This window comes from Chanodichthys erythropterus, chromosome 23 (assembly GCF_024489055.1).
Source record: "Chanodichthys erythropterus isolate Z2021 chromosome 23, ASM2448905v1, whole genome shotgun sequence".
Classification (NCBI taxonomy): Eukaryota; Metazoa; Chordata; class Actinopteri; order Cypriniformes; family Xenocyprididae; genus Chanodichthys; species Chanodichthys erythropterus.
Genome location: NC_090243.1, coordinates 14721824 through 14740000, shown reverse-complemented (window position 1 = coordinate 14740000; position 18177 = coordinate 14721824). Strand labels below are relative to the sequence as shown.

Sequence of the window (18177 nt, the reverse complement as noted above, 5' to 3'; positions counted from 1 at the left end):
ATCCCATAATTTGGACTTTTTATACTCACTTTCTTAAACATTATGGATATAATCATTTCTTTCATCATATGCATACATACTAAATTCCCAAGCAGCTTGTTCCTTGGAGAACAACTTGCTTATTTCAAGTGCACATAAGCAAATATCTGCTGTGTAAATCATGGAGGCCTTTCAGGCTTTGTTGGCACTCTTACCTGAGTTACTGCTGGACACATGCCTTTAATGGAAGCAACAGCAAGGTATTAATGAGGACCAGACATCTTCCTTCAGGAAGGAGCACCTGATCCATGAAGAAGTGCAGAGTGACAAACTGTCCTGCCGACAACAAGCTCTCCAGAGAGTCAAGCCCTGCATCTGTCAGGCTGGAGAGAGATGCAGTTATAGACACAGAACAGCTCTATATCAGAGCTCGGATAAAAGCACATGAACTGCTCCCACATTGTTTCCCATATTGTTCTTATGAAGATCTATTCCATGTTACAAGCACAACTTATAATAAGACTAATCAGGACAATGGCAAAAAAAAAAAAAGTTTCAAATTTCTTAAAAAAAGGTGCTTGCCTGTGTGGGTGGCTGCCAAGGTGTTGCTAGCCTAGGATATCCTGGGCCGTCAAGCAGTATTATTACAGTACAGTATTATAACAGTATTTATTACTGCATAATATGAAGTCCCATTTGTGACTGTAGCACAAACAGTGTGGGTTACGCACTGAAGTTTAATAGCTGAGAATAAAGGCTTGTTTAAATCCCTACCTTTAATTAAAAAGTACCACTAATAAAGTTAAACAAGAAAGAGTAAATAAATTGAATCAAATCTGATAGCTTTTTTGCTTCCAGCTGGGCATTTTAATCTGACTGCACCTGCAACGGGAACAAAATTAAGTTTGAGATTAAAGTATATTTCTAATGAAGAATCAGCATTGAGTATATAAATGTAGGAAAGGAGCCAAGAGTGAAAGCGAACACTTCTTTATCTTTAGCTAATTCTACATTATTTTCCCCCTTCTCTTGCTATTATTGACTTAGAGGGACAACAATAAATGTGTATGGAGAAAATTAGCACAAAGGTGGGTTATTAAGATTCGTCTTCCTTTGTTTCTCTAACTTTTTAATTATTTTTAAATCCTTCAATGGAGTTGAACTGTGGGGCTGCTGGTAAATCAATCTCTCTCTGTCCTTCTTTTCTCATTTATAGGCCCTGGTGCATTACCCACTGCTCCTCATCCAAGCTCCTAAATGACTGCCTGACTTTGCATTTCCAGACTTAATGAACAAAGAAAATATTGAATTAGGAACTTTTGTCTGCGGCACAATCATAAGTTGCTCATAAAATGTGGCGGATTTTCCCTTCAAAGTACAAAAATAGAAATTTAGAGAAATCAGAGCTCAATGATTGCTACGAAATATTGCACTGTGTTTAAAATGAAATAACTTACCAAATGTAGTTTTCTTTCCTGTTAATATAGAACATATCTAATAGACTGTCCCTTTTCTTCAGTTAACTCTCTGGAATCGGGTAACGTGCCGGTGCGTTTTTTGCATTTTTTTTCTCATTGCAGCAAAACAGACATAAAATACTCCGTCATTTTTTGTCATAGAGACATAAGTATTGAAACTATAGAATGTCTTCCTTTATTTGTCTACACTCAGAGTAAAAACAAAATGTTGTGCTTTTTGTAAAATAAAGTCCAATCTGATAGTTCTCAGAAAATGAACTTGGTGAATACTAATGACAAAAAAATTAGACTTATGTCTAAAGAAATGTTGAAATGTCAGGTTTTCAAATTTAGTTTGCTTGTGGTTTAATATCAGCCATAAACCATGATTTGCTACTTGCAGGTGGTATGAGGGGGAGGGGCATTCGCATTCTAGCATGTGATTGGATAGAAATCTGTGTAGTACAGGTTGAGTCATCAGTATATTCCTGAAAGAGAAAGAGTGTACATTTTCAATCTGTATATTTGCAAAAAAAAAAAAAAAATATATATATATATATATATATATATATATATATTTTTTTTTTTTTAATCAACATTTAGGAGTATACTAGCAGATGACATCAAAGCTAACAGACATGGACCACAAAGACAATTTTAAAGGGATAGTTCACCCAAAAATGAAAATTCTGTCATTTATTACTCACCCTCATGTCGTTCCACACCTGTAAGACCTTCATTCATCTTCAGAACACAAACAAAGATATTTTTGATGAAATCCGAGAGGTCTCTGACTCCTCCAAAGACAGCAATTTAACCACCATTTTCAAGGTCCAGAAAGGTACTAAAGACATTGTAATAATAAAATAGATTACGTGACTGCAGTGGTTTAACCTTAATTGTATGAAGCGACGAGAATACTTTTTGTGTGCAAGAACAAAAATAACAACTTTATTCAACAATATTTTCTCTTCTGTGTCATTCTCATATGCTGTTTTTGAATGAGTGCACAAAAAATCTAAAAAAAAAAAAAAAACTTTGAATGGTAGAATACAGTATTTTATTAATTTTAAATAAAAGTACATTATGACATCATTCAAGTTTCACACAATGCCTTCACACCTGTTCATGTAAATGCTAGCTAACACTGAGCTTAAGCACAATAAAGTTAAATCAATGTAAACACATGACTCATTTTTTCTTTTTTGAAGGATGGTAGAGCTGGATGACAGCACATCAGAGGAGTAGCACATCAAACGGTGACAGAATCTAAAATTACAGGAAGTCTCAACCTTCCCTGATATGACGCATAACGGAACTTGATATGACCAGAACAGATGGGACTGAGTCATATGAAGAACAGTAATCAAGACAAGTGAAATCAGCATCACAAAGTGCCCAAAATTATTAATTTACGGTCATTCATCATCTTTCCAAAGGAACAAAAAAGAAAGCCTTGTATTGTCTTTAATCTGCACTGTTACAGAAAGAAAATACCACTGATTTGCGTTTCAAGAGAAAAGAGATGCTAAACAACGGTTGACGACATGTATTCAAATATAATAAATGGCGTGAGACTTATAGACATAGATGATAAGCATCTAATGGTCTGAGGAGGACGGGGAGGGGCAGATGGATTCTCTGGGTCTTTGCTGAATTTGAATGTGAGGTATTTGTGGTGATGGTGGAGGCAGCATGATGGATGTTCTGCAGGCTACAGAGGTTTTGGTCTGGAGGGAGACGGGCACAGCGGCAGGATAATTGCATTGTTTATCCATTACTATTTCCGTTCATGTCAGGCAGAGGGAAAACAATGGTGGATGTCACCGGGTGCGTTCATGTGTGTTTGTGTGTCTGCGAAATATCGGCTTCCTGTTGTTTAGCAAACATTAATTATGAGGTCATGAGACCTGTGGTAAATGAAGCTGAACATTGTAAAACACCTCCAGCACATTTACCAGTTACTGTGAGGAGAATTCCTTTTCACTTTTTTAAAGGAATTTCGCATTCGCAACTGTTCCCAGACAAAGACAGGCCAAAGTACTACCATAGCTTTTTGGATATATTCTTTAGAAATACTATGTCTTTGGAGATTTACAGTACCATGACTTTTTGAATATATACTATGGCAATACCATGTCTTTGGAGATTCACCATGATACCACCATGGCTTTTTGGATATACAATATACTATGGAAATACTATACTTTTGGATATGTACAATTGTAGTACCATGCCTTTTGTACCATGAATGTATACTATGGAAACAATGTTTTATGAGATTTACTATATTACTACCATGTTTCAGATTCACACCTTACTATGGAAAAAACATGTTTGGAGATTTACCATGGTACTCCTATGGCTTTTTTTATATATATATGATGACAATACCATGCTTTAGACATACTATCATATATTTTTGAATAAATATTATGGCAATACCACAATTGTGGAGATTTGCCAAGATATAACCATGGCTTTTTGGATACACAGTATACTATGGAAATACTGTTTTGGGTTATGTACAATTGTAGTACCATGTCTTTTTGAATGTATACTATGGAAACACAATGTTTTATGAGATTTACTATATTACTACCAAGTTTTGGATGCACACCTTATTATGGAAATACCGTTTTGAGGATTTATCATGGTACTACCATGGCTTTTTGGATATATATGATGACAATACCATGCTTTATTCATTTACCATGGTACTATCACAGATTTTTGGATAAATATTAAGGCAATACTACATTTGTGGGGATTTGCCATGATGCTACCATGGCTTTTTGGATATACAGTATACTATGGAAATACTATGTTTTTGGTTATGTACAATTGTAGTACCATGGCTTTTTGAATGTATACTAGTTTTATGAGATTTACTATATTACTACCACATTTTGGATACATACCTTACTATGGAAATACCATGTTTTGGAGATTTACCATGGTACTACCATGGCTTTTTGGATATCTATGATGACAATACCATGCTTTAGACATAGTACTATCACATTTGTCTGGATAAATATTATGTCAATACCACATTTGTGTAGATTTACCATGATCCTACCATGGATTTTTGGATATACAGTATGGCAATCCCATGTTTCTGGAAATTTACCATAGTATTCATTGACGTTCAAATGGAGTATTATGTAAATATCATAGTTTTGGACATGATACCCTGGTTTTTGGACATGTCCCTTGGATGGCAACACATTGTTTTTTGGGACTTTACCATGACAGTACCATTCCTTATAAAAAATACTGTGACAGTAATACTATAATGTTCATAGTATACTACTGAAACTCATGTACAGTATGTATTTAAATGGTATCACAAGGACCTTCAAAAATAACATTGTACTACTACTGAAAATGTCCACAAAACCATGGTATTCTTTGACATACCTAAGAGTACCATGTAAACACCATAGTTTTGAACATAGTGGCATTGTAATACCTTGATTTTGGGTTGCACTTTATTTTACAGTATGTGTACTTACAGTGTGCTTACCTAAGAAAGTATAGGGTAATATAAAGTAACTACATGGGTTAAAGTTAGGTTTAGGTCCAAGGTTGTTACCTAGTTCTTACCCAGTTATTGCAATTACTATAAGTACATAGTATCTACATGCAGAACAGGATTGTAAAATAAACTGCAACCAGATTTTGTTTTGGATATATACCATTCACTTATAAATAGCTCCAAAGTACTACCAAGGTTTTCTTGGAAGTATCTTGGAGTACCATGCAAATACCTTGGTAGCAGGTGCAAAGGAGAGTTCAGAGGTCATTTGAAGCGTGTCTGCAAACATTCCTCACATCATCTCTAACATCTGTTCTCTGTGGTAGTCATGTGACCTTTTCCAAACAAATGCACTAAATGGAAAAATATGCATGCTCCGGCTGCCAAAATATTGCTGTGAACGTTCACCTGCAAGAGTATTATTACATTAGCAAGTCAAAACCATGACAGAAGACTTAGAAAACAAACTTAAAAAAACAAAATCCCAAAACATCTAGCATCCTGCTGAGACGTTGAATATGACCTGTTTTAGTGTTTGTTTTATCTGGAGTTACTTAATAAAATTAAGCCGTCAGGATGATCAAAACCAATCAATCAACCACAAACATTAGTTTACATTCAGTCACCAAATCACAGAAACCCTGCAGGGTCAGTCTTCTAAGGTCGGAGACAATCATCTAAGGACAGACGTAGACTAAATAACAGTTTAAGGTTATAAAAAGAATTAGAATAGCTGTTTTCCTTCAGGAAACTGAGATTAGCCATCCCCAATGGGGGCAGTTAAAGTTCCTTGAACCTAAACAAACTTAAAGTATTCTAGGCTTGGAGTTTCCATACAGATTTATTAATTTAAGGCCTGTCAGACAAGAGTTGACACAAGGCAGTTGCAAAAAGTATTCAACTTAAGAACTAAATCGCTAAATAAAGTTTATAGCATGCATGCGAGACATGGCAGTCTGGTTGATACGACACAATATTTTAAGATCATTTTGTAATCTTTACTATATATGTTGATGTTTGAAATACTTTTTCACTTGCTTGCATTATGATTTCAAAGCTTGTCTCCAAATATTCACTCAGATGACTTCAGGGCTGACATGAGAGCATAATATTAAATGCATTCACACATGCTTGGAGTAAACTGCAATTGTTTGAATGGCAAATGAAGAGCTTTTTTGCGTATTTATCACTGACATGAGAAGCTGTGACAGGAAAAGCACAATACTTCATATGAAAGGTATAGAAATGGCAGCAGAAGTCAATGACGTGGCTGGATCTTTGCAGCCACCCACAGGTTTGAATCACCCTTGACTGGGCTAAGTAAACGCACCTGGGGATCATCCCATTTTGTCGATCCAAGTGGGTTTAATTGCATCCTTGTGTGTCCATATTTTCAATCCCTCAAGGCAGCTGTACGCAGAAAATCCCTGCATATTGTCAGAATCAAAATGCTTTTGAGAAGAAGAAGTTGAAGGATTATACTGTTTCTCAGTATCTGTGTCTCTGGAGCGGGTGTCAGCTGTAGGATCCAGAAAATAACTTCCAGCAAAAACAGAAGATAACAATTTGGACAGGTCTCTGAATGTGCTCAGGAGCCTGGTTTTCTTCATGAAGGCATCAGATATGTTCAGAAGTACATCATTTTGGCTTGCATGACTACTCATGTTTACTAGTTGACTAGGCATCCGTAAAAGTACTGTTATTCGCAGCAATGACGGAGAGAGTGGAGAGAATGACAGTTTTCATGCAGCTTTAACTGTCATAATCTTAAAAAAAATATATAAAAAAAACACAAATGCACATAGCGTGTGACCCGATTCATTTCAGGGCAAGCATTTATGCTTGTAATATGAACATCATATTAACCAATAAACCATCTGAGATGTCTAAAGCATAAAAGCGGTTTGCTTATAACCTGCTTTGTTGACCTGTAACAGTGTTGCTAGGTTTTCACAACAAAATCCCACTCAAAACTAGCCAAATCATGTTCTGGGGGGTAAAATCTGCGTTTTTGGCAGGGTTCCCCTCGTAAAATTCGGATTCCAGGGGCTAAATATCATGTTATTTGGGGTTATAATAAAAATAAAATAAAAATTGAGGGTTTTGTGTCCACAAATATTTATATTTAAGTTTTTGGGTAAAGAAATTCTCACCCTTCTCTCACCATAGGCCAGTTGCATAAACAAAGCTGCCAAGTTAAGTTAAGAACTAGTCTGACCAACTAGCAATTAGTTAGGGCTAATCAGTCTTACTTTTCAGATTCAAATTAGACCAATCTTCATTTATATGTAACTGACTGAAAATTATGACCAGTCTTGAAGAAAAAAATTAGATGACTAACTTGTAAGACTCTAAGCAGTTTATGCAACCAGCCACAGATGGCAGAACTAGTAGTGTAGTATTTTCAAGCCATAATATGATTGTGTTTGTATTTGTGTGTATGTTTATCTGCTAAAGTTCATATGGACTTCTTGGATTTCCCAGTTACTCCTCTTCGTCCTCTGTTAAAAGTCCATTTGCCTCTTCCTGGGTGAACACCATTGTAAAACAGAGCATCGGAAAGTATCTTCCTCTGAGGGAGAGACAAAGACAGAAAGAGAGAATATAAATTTTGATGGCATCATAATACTATAGATTTTGTATTGTATTTTCACAAAAGGTTGTACATTTTAAACCATAAGACATACAGTTTGTGCAATGAGGCTTGTCAATCATGTCTACACTAGTTAGAAGTACTTCTAATGAATGAGTTGCAGAACAATGTCTAATCAGCTCAAAAAGGGCTGTAATTAGGGTTAATTTAGGATAATTGAGACATTTTTCCAGACATTTCAAACGCAAAAAGTGTTCCAGTACCAATCAGTTTGGTAAATGAAAGAAAAAGGCCACATTTTTTGAGAATGCTTCTAACACCACATGTTCCGCCGCAACAGCTTGATGCTGTTTACACAGGACGGGACAAAGTGACCATTGCAAATTTGTTCTTCATGTGGAAAGTAGTGCAGGCGCTTGGATTACATCAGAAACAGAGCGGCGTATCAGTTTACAATTTGTTGTTTTGTGTCCGGTGTAGACAGTGTAATGTAACCAGATGCATAATCAAAAATAATGTAGGAAAGACAGACTTCCAAATGAATTTCCATGCTGGTCAAAATTGATTTATACTAGCATGGTGGTGGTCTAGCTCTTGGACCGACATACATAGTCATGTGATTTACTTACAAAATTGCTGGTCAACCAAGTCTACAAGCTAGTGGCTAGTTAAGAAATCCATTGAGGACTTCAGAATACTAGCAAATAGAATGACAGCCTCCAGGAAACATTATAAAAACAACACGTTTGTGAGATTTCTGTCTAAGTGCAGATTATTTCAGAGACATAAAAAAAACAACAACTAATCTATATATTTCTATTTGTGAATATCGAGTTGACATGCTACAAAGTGCTCTAGTATCTTTCATAGATTTGACGCAAATAACCTGTGATTAATTATTCATATGAGCTTATAACACTTTAGTATAGGGAACACATATAAACTATTAACTACAACTTTTCCCTCAATAAACTCCTAATTTACTGCTTATTAATAGTAAGGTAGTTCTTAAGTTTAGGTATTGGGTAGGATTAAGAATGTAGAATAAAGTCATGCAGAATAAGGCATTAATATGTGCTTAAAAAGTACTAATAAATAGCCAATATTCTAGTAATAGGCATGCTAATAATCAACTAGTTAAAGACCCTCAAATAAAGTGTTACCGAACTTATTTCATATGAACATATTCATAATCAAGTGAATATTTAATCCTCAAAAGAACTCAAATCAACCCCGTACTGTTACAAACCAACTTGTCCTCCAACAAATACGCCTATATAGGTAGTTTGTCACTTCCATAAAATACGACCCATAGGAGCATTTAATAAAGTTGTGCCCCTATCGACAACAGGACACTTTCATTTCAATGCGTTGTACCCTTTTATCTGTGTCATTTTTCGGGTTTCAAGTAGCTCAATTGGTAGAGCTTTGCAATATACAAGAGTATGCAATCATGTGATCATGCAATCGTGGGTTCGATCCCAGGGAACGAATGTGCTCATAAAGTGTAAATGCACTATAAATCCCTAAGGGTAGGTTTAGGGTTTAGGATGGTGTAGTCGTTAATAAAAAAAAGAGTTTTGCTAAATGGAAACAGGACAATTGGCGGGTAAGGGACAGTGTAAAAAGTCCACATGTTGCATTTAAACGAACATGCATTTTGATTGGTAATGACGGTCACACGACACTGTCATTTTTTTTTACGCCAGCTAACAGGCGCATTACTTTAAAACGTAAATATAGGTTGTAATAAGGTGCTTGAAAAAACGACCTATAGGGTCATTTTTTGGAGCAGGACAGTCTATTACGAACAGCTCCAAGACTTGATTTGAAGATCGAAAAGCAGCTTTATTGGGACAATCCAGAATCGTAATCCATATAACAAGCAAAGGGTCAAACATACAATCCAAATACGGGACAATCCAAATGCAGAAAAGCAACTGGGCAGAAAATATAGGCAAAAGGGTAATCCAGAAAGCAGGCAGATAATTAAAAAAAAAAAAAAAAAAGGAAACATAATAATGCTCAGATATGCGGAGTAACAACATACAAGACTTTGCAAAGACTGATAGAAAATACAGGGCTTATAGGCAAGGTTAACAAGTGACACAGCTAAATGTAATAAAGCATATAGTCCAGGAAAAGGGTTATGGGAATTGCAGTTCATCAGAATGAAACGGTTGATTTCAATGAGCACTCAAGATTTTTTTTTTGTGCAATATGCATCAGATGGTAACAACTAGGTGTGTTTTGGGCAAGTGATGTCTTTACAGTCATCATTGCTTTTCTGATCATTTTATTGTGCTATTTTTTTCCCCATTATTCTCTTTTCCTTATTGTTATTTCAGCAATAAAATCTGAATCAAGTCCAACAACAGGAGTGTTTCTATTTTCCATCAGCATAATTTGCACAGTGCCATGTGTTTAGTATCAAGCCCATAAGTCATTTTAAAAACCTCTCGTCTGACACCCCTAAATACACGACACAGATTGCAGAGATTTACTGTGTCTGCTTGAAGATAAATGAGTCCGTCCAGAGACAGACTGTTTACAAGCCGCTGGTGTTTATACATATTTTGTACATTATCTGACTATAATAGTATTGTTTTCTTTATGCTACATGGCCAAAAAAGGTTAAACAAAAACATGATCATCTTACATAGACGGTAAACACACACTCAACTCGCTCTAAGGAGTTTGCATGATTTATGTTCATTAATTTATGCCTTTTGTTTTCCTACACCTCATAGCTCACTGCCATGTTTGAGTTTATTCAGATCTGTTTCATACTCATAATTATTATCAGAGACTCTAGAGGTACTTTAAGAGCATAATCCAATAAAGTATATAATGAGAAACCATCAAAGTGACTTACAGTACACTCATTGCAGTTTAAGTCCACCTAGAATTAACTGAGGTTAAGTGTCTTGCTTAAACAATAACTCATTTAACAATGTAAATTTTGTCATTTACTAACCCTCATGTTGCTCATGTATATTTAAACTCACTGCTTGACACTTTGTGTTACTGTAGGTTTGATGTCAATGATGTCAAACACAATTGGTTCTCACAGAACCAACTGCAATGCAACAATTTTTACATTTAAATTTATTCATTAAAGGGGACCTATTATGCCCCTTTTCAAAAGATGTAATATAAGTCTCTGGTGTCCCCAGAATGTGTCTGTGAAGTTTCAGCTCAAAATACCCCACAGATCATTTATTATAGCTTGTCAAATTTGCCCATGTTTGGGTGTGAGCAAAAACATGCTGTTTTTGTGTGTCCCTTTAAATGCAAATGAGCTGCTGCTCCTGGCCTGCTTTCCAGAAAAGGGCGGAGCTTTAACAGCTCAACAACAACAAAGCTGGAGAATCTCATGCAGCCAAAATGAGGATTGTCAGTAACGGTGTTCAGCCTTACATTGTTCAAACCGGAGTCAGACACTGATGGAGAGACTCAGGAAGAAGTTACAACTTTTAGAATGCAACTGGACGTTAGTGGATAAATTTATGTAGCTGCTGTGGAGTTGATTCAACTCATTGACTAGCATGTGCCGTCATGTTAATCTTTTGTGCAAAACCCGTATGGACGCCCACTATACATGGTGTACCTATTTGCCAAACAGAGCCATTCACACCAGACTAACGTTTATGATTGCTATCAAAAGCTGTGAATAGTCTAATATTTTTTTTCCAAAATATCACTCGGACAGAAACGCTCCTTTTTTAGCAATCATGGTCAACTTGCAGGCTATCCAAGCTAACAAGATAAATAGTGTTCTGTGCTCGCCTGTGCAGCCAACGACAGAACATTTAGCATGGATTGATCAAACTTTTGCCATGGCCTTAGAACTGATACACCGTTATTGCTTGCGAAAACCAAATGGCTGCACCATGGGTGGAAATATGCAGATTAAGGGGCGGTAATATTATAATAAGATCCCCTTCTTACTTCACTAGGAGAGCAAAATCTGAGCGGCTCGTTTTTCATATGCGTGCAGAGAAAGTTTTGCAAAACAAAGTTGCTGGGTTGTCCTTTTTCACGTTTTCTGGGTTGATAGATGTACCGGGGACCGATTATAGCACTTAAACACGGAAAAGGTCACAATTTCCACAAAATATTAAGAAGCACAACTGGTTTTAACATTGATAATAATAAGAAGTGTTACTTGAGCATCAAATCAGCATATTAGAATGATTTCTGAAGGAACATGTGACTGAACACTGGAGTAATGATGCTGAAAATTCAGCTTTGCATCACAGGAATAAATTACATTTTAAAATATATTAAAGGTGCCCTAGAATCAAAAATTGAACTTACCTTGGCATAGTTAAATAACAAGAGTTCAGTACATGGAAAAGACATACACTGAGTTTCAAACTCCATTGCTTCCTCCTTCTTATGTAAATCTCATTTGTTTAAAAGATCTCAGAAGAACAGGCGAATCTCAAGTGCGTGATTTAAAGGGGCCACAGCCTGAATCGGTGCATAGTTAATGATGCCCCAAAATAGGCAGTAAAAAAATTTATTAAAAAAAATCTATGGGGTATTTTGAGCTGAAACTTCACAGACACATTCAGGGGACACCTTAGACTTATATTACATCTTGTAAAAACTGGTTCTAGGGCACCTTTAAAATAGAAATATTATACTTATATATATATATATAGTAGCGTGCAGTGGTATTCTGAAATGAAGAGGCATATTTTTTTTTTTATGAATCACTGTAAATTCATGTGCATTACTCTTAAAGTTGACACATCTTCCTTGTTAAATGAACATTACAGTACATCAAAAAAGAAAAAAAAGAAACAAAATACAATTCTATTTTGCAATTTTATATTAACAATGTAATATTCTATTTACCAGAACCAAGTCAGCCTCATCAAGTTAGTGTTTTAATCATTTCTACATTCATTCCAAAATAATAACTAGAGGCAATAATAATTTAAACAATATATTTTATTTGTGTATTGCGTTTTTTCTTTTTAATTGTCAACCTAGGCTATTTTGGATCATCAGTCATGCTCCGTAAACACCGCCTGTCACAGACACAAATTGTATTTTTAATTTCAACAAACTGATTGCACAAAAAAAAAAAAAAAACCTGCAGTCATTATGCTTTCAGTCCATTTCAAGTTTGATTTTGGCGTGACATAAAGCGGTGATATCTAACTGGGTGATCTGTTTACTTTTCAATTAGTCTTTGTTCACTGACGCGCGGAACGCGCATGTCAACAAGAGGCGGGATTTATCGCACAAGCCAATCATATCCAATCACAACCAATTACATTCAATCATAGCGCGATGGAGAAATTGCCTCCTCTCATGTGACTTTCCCCCATTCATTCTCAATTACCCCCCACAAAACCCACCGCACGCCAGGGGTCTGATGATTTTAAATGGTTTTCTATGAGACGAAAGGGAGGCATGACTCCATAGACTGTAAAGCATGACTCCTCTGTGTAACTTTACCTGTGGGTGTCGCTGTTGGGCAGTGTTCCTTAAAGGGATAGTTCACCCAAAAATGAAAATTTGATGTTTATCAGCTTACCCCCAGTGCATCCAAGATGTAGGTGACATTTTTTCTTCAGTCGATCACAAATGATGATTTTTAACTGCAACCGCTGCCCTCTGTCATTCAAATCATTGCAGTAGATGGGAACTTCATCTATAAGAGTGAATAAAACTTGCTTAGACAAATCAAAATTAAAACCTGCGGCTCGTGACGACACATTAATGTCCTAAGACACGAAACGATCGGTTTGTGAGAGAAACCGAACATTATTTATATCATTTTTTACCTCTAATACACCACTATGTCCAACTCCGTTCAGCTTCCGGTGAGTGAGGTCAAAAAACGCGTTCTTAAGACGGAAGTGATGTCTCGCCCATATACTTCAATGAGCGCGAGACATCACTTCCGTTGTCAGAGCGCGATCCGACCTCACTAGCCGGAAGCTGAACGAAGTTGGATATAGTGGTGTATTAGAGGTAAAAAATGATATAAATACTGTTCGGTTTCTCACACAAACCGATCGTTTCGTGTCTTAGGACATTAATGTGTCGTCACGAGCCGCAGGGTTTCATTTGGATTTGTCTAAGCAAGGTTTATTCACTCTTATATATGAAGTTCCCATCTACTGCAATGATTTGAATGACAGAGGGCAGCGGTTGCAGTTAAAAATCATCATTTGTGATCGACTGAAGAAAAATGTCACCTACATCTTGGATGCACTGGGGGTAAGCAGATAAACATCAAATTTTCATTTTTGGGTGAACTATCCCTTTAAGAAATATGCGTGACTTGCGCTCTTTTTAATGTCATAATTTGTAATATTTGTGTTGTTTTATATGTAATATGGATTATTTTCTCATCCTATTTTTTTTTTTTTTTTTTTTGAGGAGGAGGCACTGCCTCCCTTGCCTACTCTGAGGAAACGCCCCTGATATATATATATATATATATATATATATATATATATATATATATATATATATATATATATATATATATATATATATATACAGCTATGGAAAAAATTAAGAGACCACTCCAAGTTCAGAAATCAATGTTAAGTGGTCTCTTAATTTTTTCCATAGCTGTATATATATAAAACTAAAATCAAAACTGTATGATTTAAATTGTCTTTTCCAGACACAAAGCTATCGTATGGTATCAGTAATATTTGGAATAAATGTAATCAAATTAATGCATATAGGACATTTCAAATTTATTTATATTACTGAAGACACCCCACTTAATAAAATCTTTTGTCACATACACACTAACTAAACTACTTGATGCATGCTTTCCTTTCTTGTCTTCAGATATGAACAGAATATTTCTATAATCATCCATATTCAAGAAAACTAATGGGAAACCTCACTCTTAATAGCTTATCTGTCAGATTAACCATTAAACTGAATAATCGCTGGCTGCCGAAGAACAGCGACTATTTACATTAACCTATTTTTCCTGCCTGGTACCCTTGATGGAAGCAAACTACTCCAGGAACAGATGATACGAGCTCCAAATCACACCGCAAAAACAGTTTGAAAAATGTGTATGTGTGTTTTAATAAAGGGTGTGTTTCTGTTGGCCTAGTATATGCTGTTCGTTGAGTGTAATGATGAGAGAATGAGAAACAGGTGTGAATGCGCACGGGGAGAAGACTGGGGTGAGGTCACATGACTCCAGGGAGTTTAGAAAGGCTGGATCTCATACAAAGTCAGTCAAGGAGTATGTACAGTACTATATGGAAGATACAAAGAATGAATGCATCTGTTTCCAAAAACATGAGATTAGGATTAGTAATCATAGGAATTTGCCTGGATGACTTACTCTTGTGGTGGCATTTTTAAGTGGGCATCCTTATTGGTCTAATATTGCCCACAACTCCTTGCACTACAGCACCACTTACTTTGTCTGATACTTTCTCTGATACCAAGTACTTACCAAGGCCAGCACTGCTGATACTGATGCAAAAAAAAAAAAAAATCTGATGGGTAATTATAGTCATTAGACATTATTATTATAATTATCAAGCTGCTTAACATTCATGAATAAAACTACTTTAAATACTTTAAATAAATAAATAAATAAAAAAACATACAAATAAATGTCACAAAATAATAATTGCTTAAAATTAAATGATAAATACAATAAAAGATAAAAAATCCAGTTTAATCCAATTTGGATTAAGATAATGAAGTTTAATATAATATAATATAATATAATATAATATAATATAATATAATATAATATAATATAATATAATATAATATAATATAATATAATATAACACTTTATTTTAAGGTGATGTAGTTACACATTACTACATGTACTTACTATAGCAATGACAGTAAATTATGCATAATTACAAGTAACTAACCATAAACCAAACCCTAACCCTGACCGTAACTCTATAGTAAGTACATGTTGTTAATTAATATTACTCAGTACTTACTTGAGTCAGTAAAATGTAATTACGTCACTTATTTAAAATACAAAAATAAAGTGTAATATAATAAAATATTACCATTTTGTTTCTATTATATTAATAGAATCAAAATTTAGTTATATTTTATTTGACATTGTTATAAAAAAAACTACATAAAAATACAACATTATTATAAATATAAATTAAATATTTGCAAATGCTTTTTATCCTCAGAATGACGTAGTTATGGGTCTAACTGGCCTATACTAACCATCCAGTCTCTGACTTAATGTTATGTGAATTGGGATGCAGCATGGATCTCATGCAGAACCAGCCAAGGAATATTTTCCATATGTAATATAAAGGGAGTGATATTATATAGAGGTAGAATATAAACAGATTATTATTTGACACTGCAGTGTGTCAAGCAAGTAAGCGTAACTTTAAAGCTACACCTGAACACGAGCTCCCGATGGCACAGTTACATACTGTGAGCGATATAGGCACATCTGAAAAACATTCATAGCGAGCGCTTCTGAGGATCAGAGCACTTCACTGGGAAATGTTTACACACAGGCACAAAGCGCCATTCTCTTCTGTTTATAAGCGCTGGGAGCTCCACACAGCTCCACGGACCACACACACACTTAGAAGATCTCCACTAGACCGTGCAATCTAGGAAACCTGCTTGCCAGAGAGGAATATTTGATTGTCACGGTTAATGATATAGGATATTTCCACAGGAAATTAAATGAAAAAATATTTCTATAATAAATAACCATGTTGTAGGCCATATTTTGGGATAATCTAGCGAATTAAATAGAACTGACATGTATTTCATCTCATCCGATTACACTCCATTTTTAAAATGGATGCAAACAAAAAACACAATTATTCATAACAAATGAACGATAGGTTTGGCATTAGTGCAAAAACAGCTTCATATTATGTAATACTTCAATTAAAAACTTTTTAAAAGAGGCAAACTCACATATAAAATAGATAGTTTTGACTCTAAATTTATTAAAGGGTTAGTTCACCCAAAAATGAAAATTCTGTCGTTTATTACTTACCATCATGTCGTTTCACACCCGTAAGACCTTACATGAAGACACAAATGAAGATATTTTAGTTGCAATCCGATGGCTCCGTGAGGCCTCCATAGGGAGCAATGACATTTCCTCTCTCAAGATCCATAAAGGCACTAAAAACATATTTAAATCAGTTCATGTGAGTACAGTGGTTCAATATAAATATTATAAAGCGACGAGAATATTTTTGGTGCAGCAAAAAAACAAAATAACGACTTATTTAGCGATGACCAATCTCAAAACACTGCTTCAGAAGGAATCGGAGCACAATGAATCAGTGTGTCAAATCACGAATCGAATCGCGTGTCAAACCACCAAACTGCTGAAATCACGTGACTTTGGCGCTCCGAACAGCAGATTCGACACGCTGATTCATCTGTGCTCCGATGCTTCCTGAAGCAGTGTTTTGAAATCGGCCATCACTAAATAAGTCGTTATTTTGTTTTTTTGCCGCACCAAAAGTATTCTCGTCACTTTATAATATTAATACTGAGCCACTGTACTCACATGAACTGATTTAAAAATTTTTTTAGTACCTTTATGGATCTTGACAGAGGAAGTAACATTGCTCCCTATGTAGGCCTCACGGAGCCATCGGATTTCAACTAAAATATCTTAATTTGTGTTCCGAAGATTAACGAAGGTCTTACGGGTGTGAAACGACATGAGGGTAAGTAATAAATGACAGAATTTTCATTTTTGGGTGAACTAACCCTTTAATGCAGCAACTCTGCTTCACATTATACCCCTTAATAATTAGCTTTTCCTTGTCTTGTTTTTTTGTCATTCTCATGTGTAAATATTGTAAAGCAGTCCTGCTCATTTTCGCAGTGTGAAAATGCCTAGCAAGGTATAAGCAATACAGCAAAAACTCTACCGTTTGATTCATGGTATACACCTTCAAAATGTCCAGCCATATATGTGAGGACAGAGCCAAAATGGAAAGTGTTTCAAAAGCATTTTGCATTTACCAGAGAGGACCGGACCCTGCTGAGAAATATCCGAGCGTGTGGTTCTCTCATGTTTGGCAAATTGGCATGCGAACACAGAGACGGCAAAGTCTGGAGTCTCACATGAGAACAAAGTCAAAGTTGAACGGGTGTCTGGGAGTAAGTACAGCTTATACATCTCACAAACTCACTGCTTGATTTTGGTTTTTTTGTTGTTGTTGTTTTTTTGGAGAGTGTTCCAGAAGGGTTTGGCACTATAATTCCCTCTTCTGGGCATTCTCCATGAACAACACACCCTAAAGGAGGACACACATCGTATTATGGGTTAAAGGGTCAAAAAGAAAAAAAGAATAAGAGAACAACCTTCTCATGTTCCCATTTCTTCATCCTCTCCTGTGTCAGGAACTCTTTCATGACTTCCTCCTACACTAAGAAAAACATACATGAGAAACAAAAGCAGCAAACAGCCCTCAAGGTGAAACAACCTTATGTCTGCATTTTATGGACTATGCTGGAAGAACATTTAATTTCCCAGAATGCTCTAATAATGCATTTTTTGGATATGGTACAATACAATACAATACAATTAAATTACTCTGTTGTGAGACTATGTTCAGAATCTT

At 35.5% G+C, this 18177-nt stretch overlaps 1 protein-coding gene across 1 annotated transcript in view; it reads right to left on the bottom strand.

Annotated features, from left to right (window-relative positions):
- Nucleotides 1–7435: 7435 nt before the first annotated feature.
- cnbd1 (cyclic nucleotide binding domain containing 1) overlaps nt 7436–18177 on the bottom strand; it is a 60403-nt gene continuing 49661 nt past the window's right edge. Inside the window, exons 12-13 of the mRNA XM_067377160.1 lie at nt 17918–17977; nt 7436–7549 (exon numbers count right to left, since the gene is read on the bottom strand). Of these exons, the coding sequence (XP_067233261.1) occupies nt 7436–7549; nt 17918–17977 (174 nt within the window). The remainder of the gene's footprint in view (nt 7550–17917; nt 17978–18177) is intronic.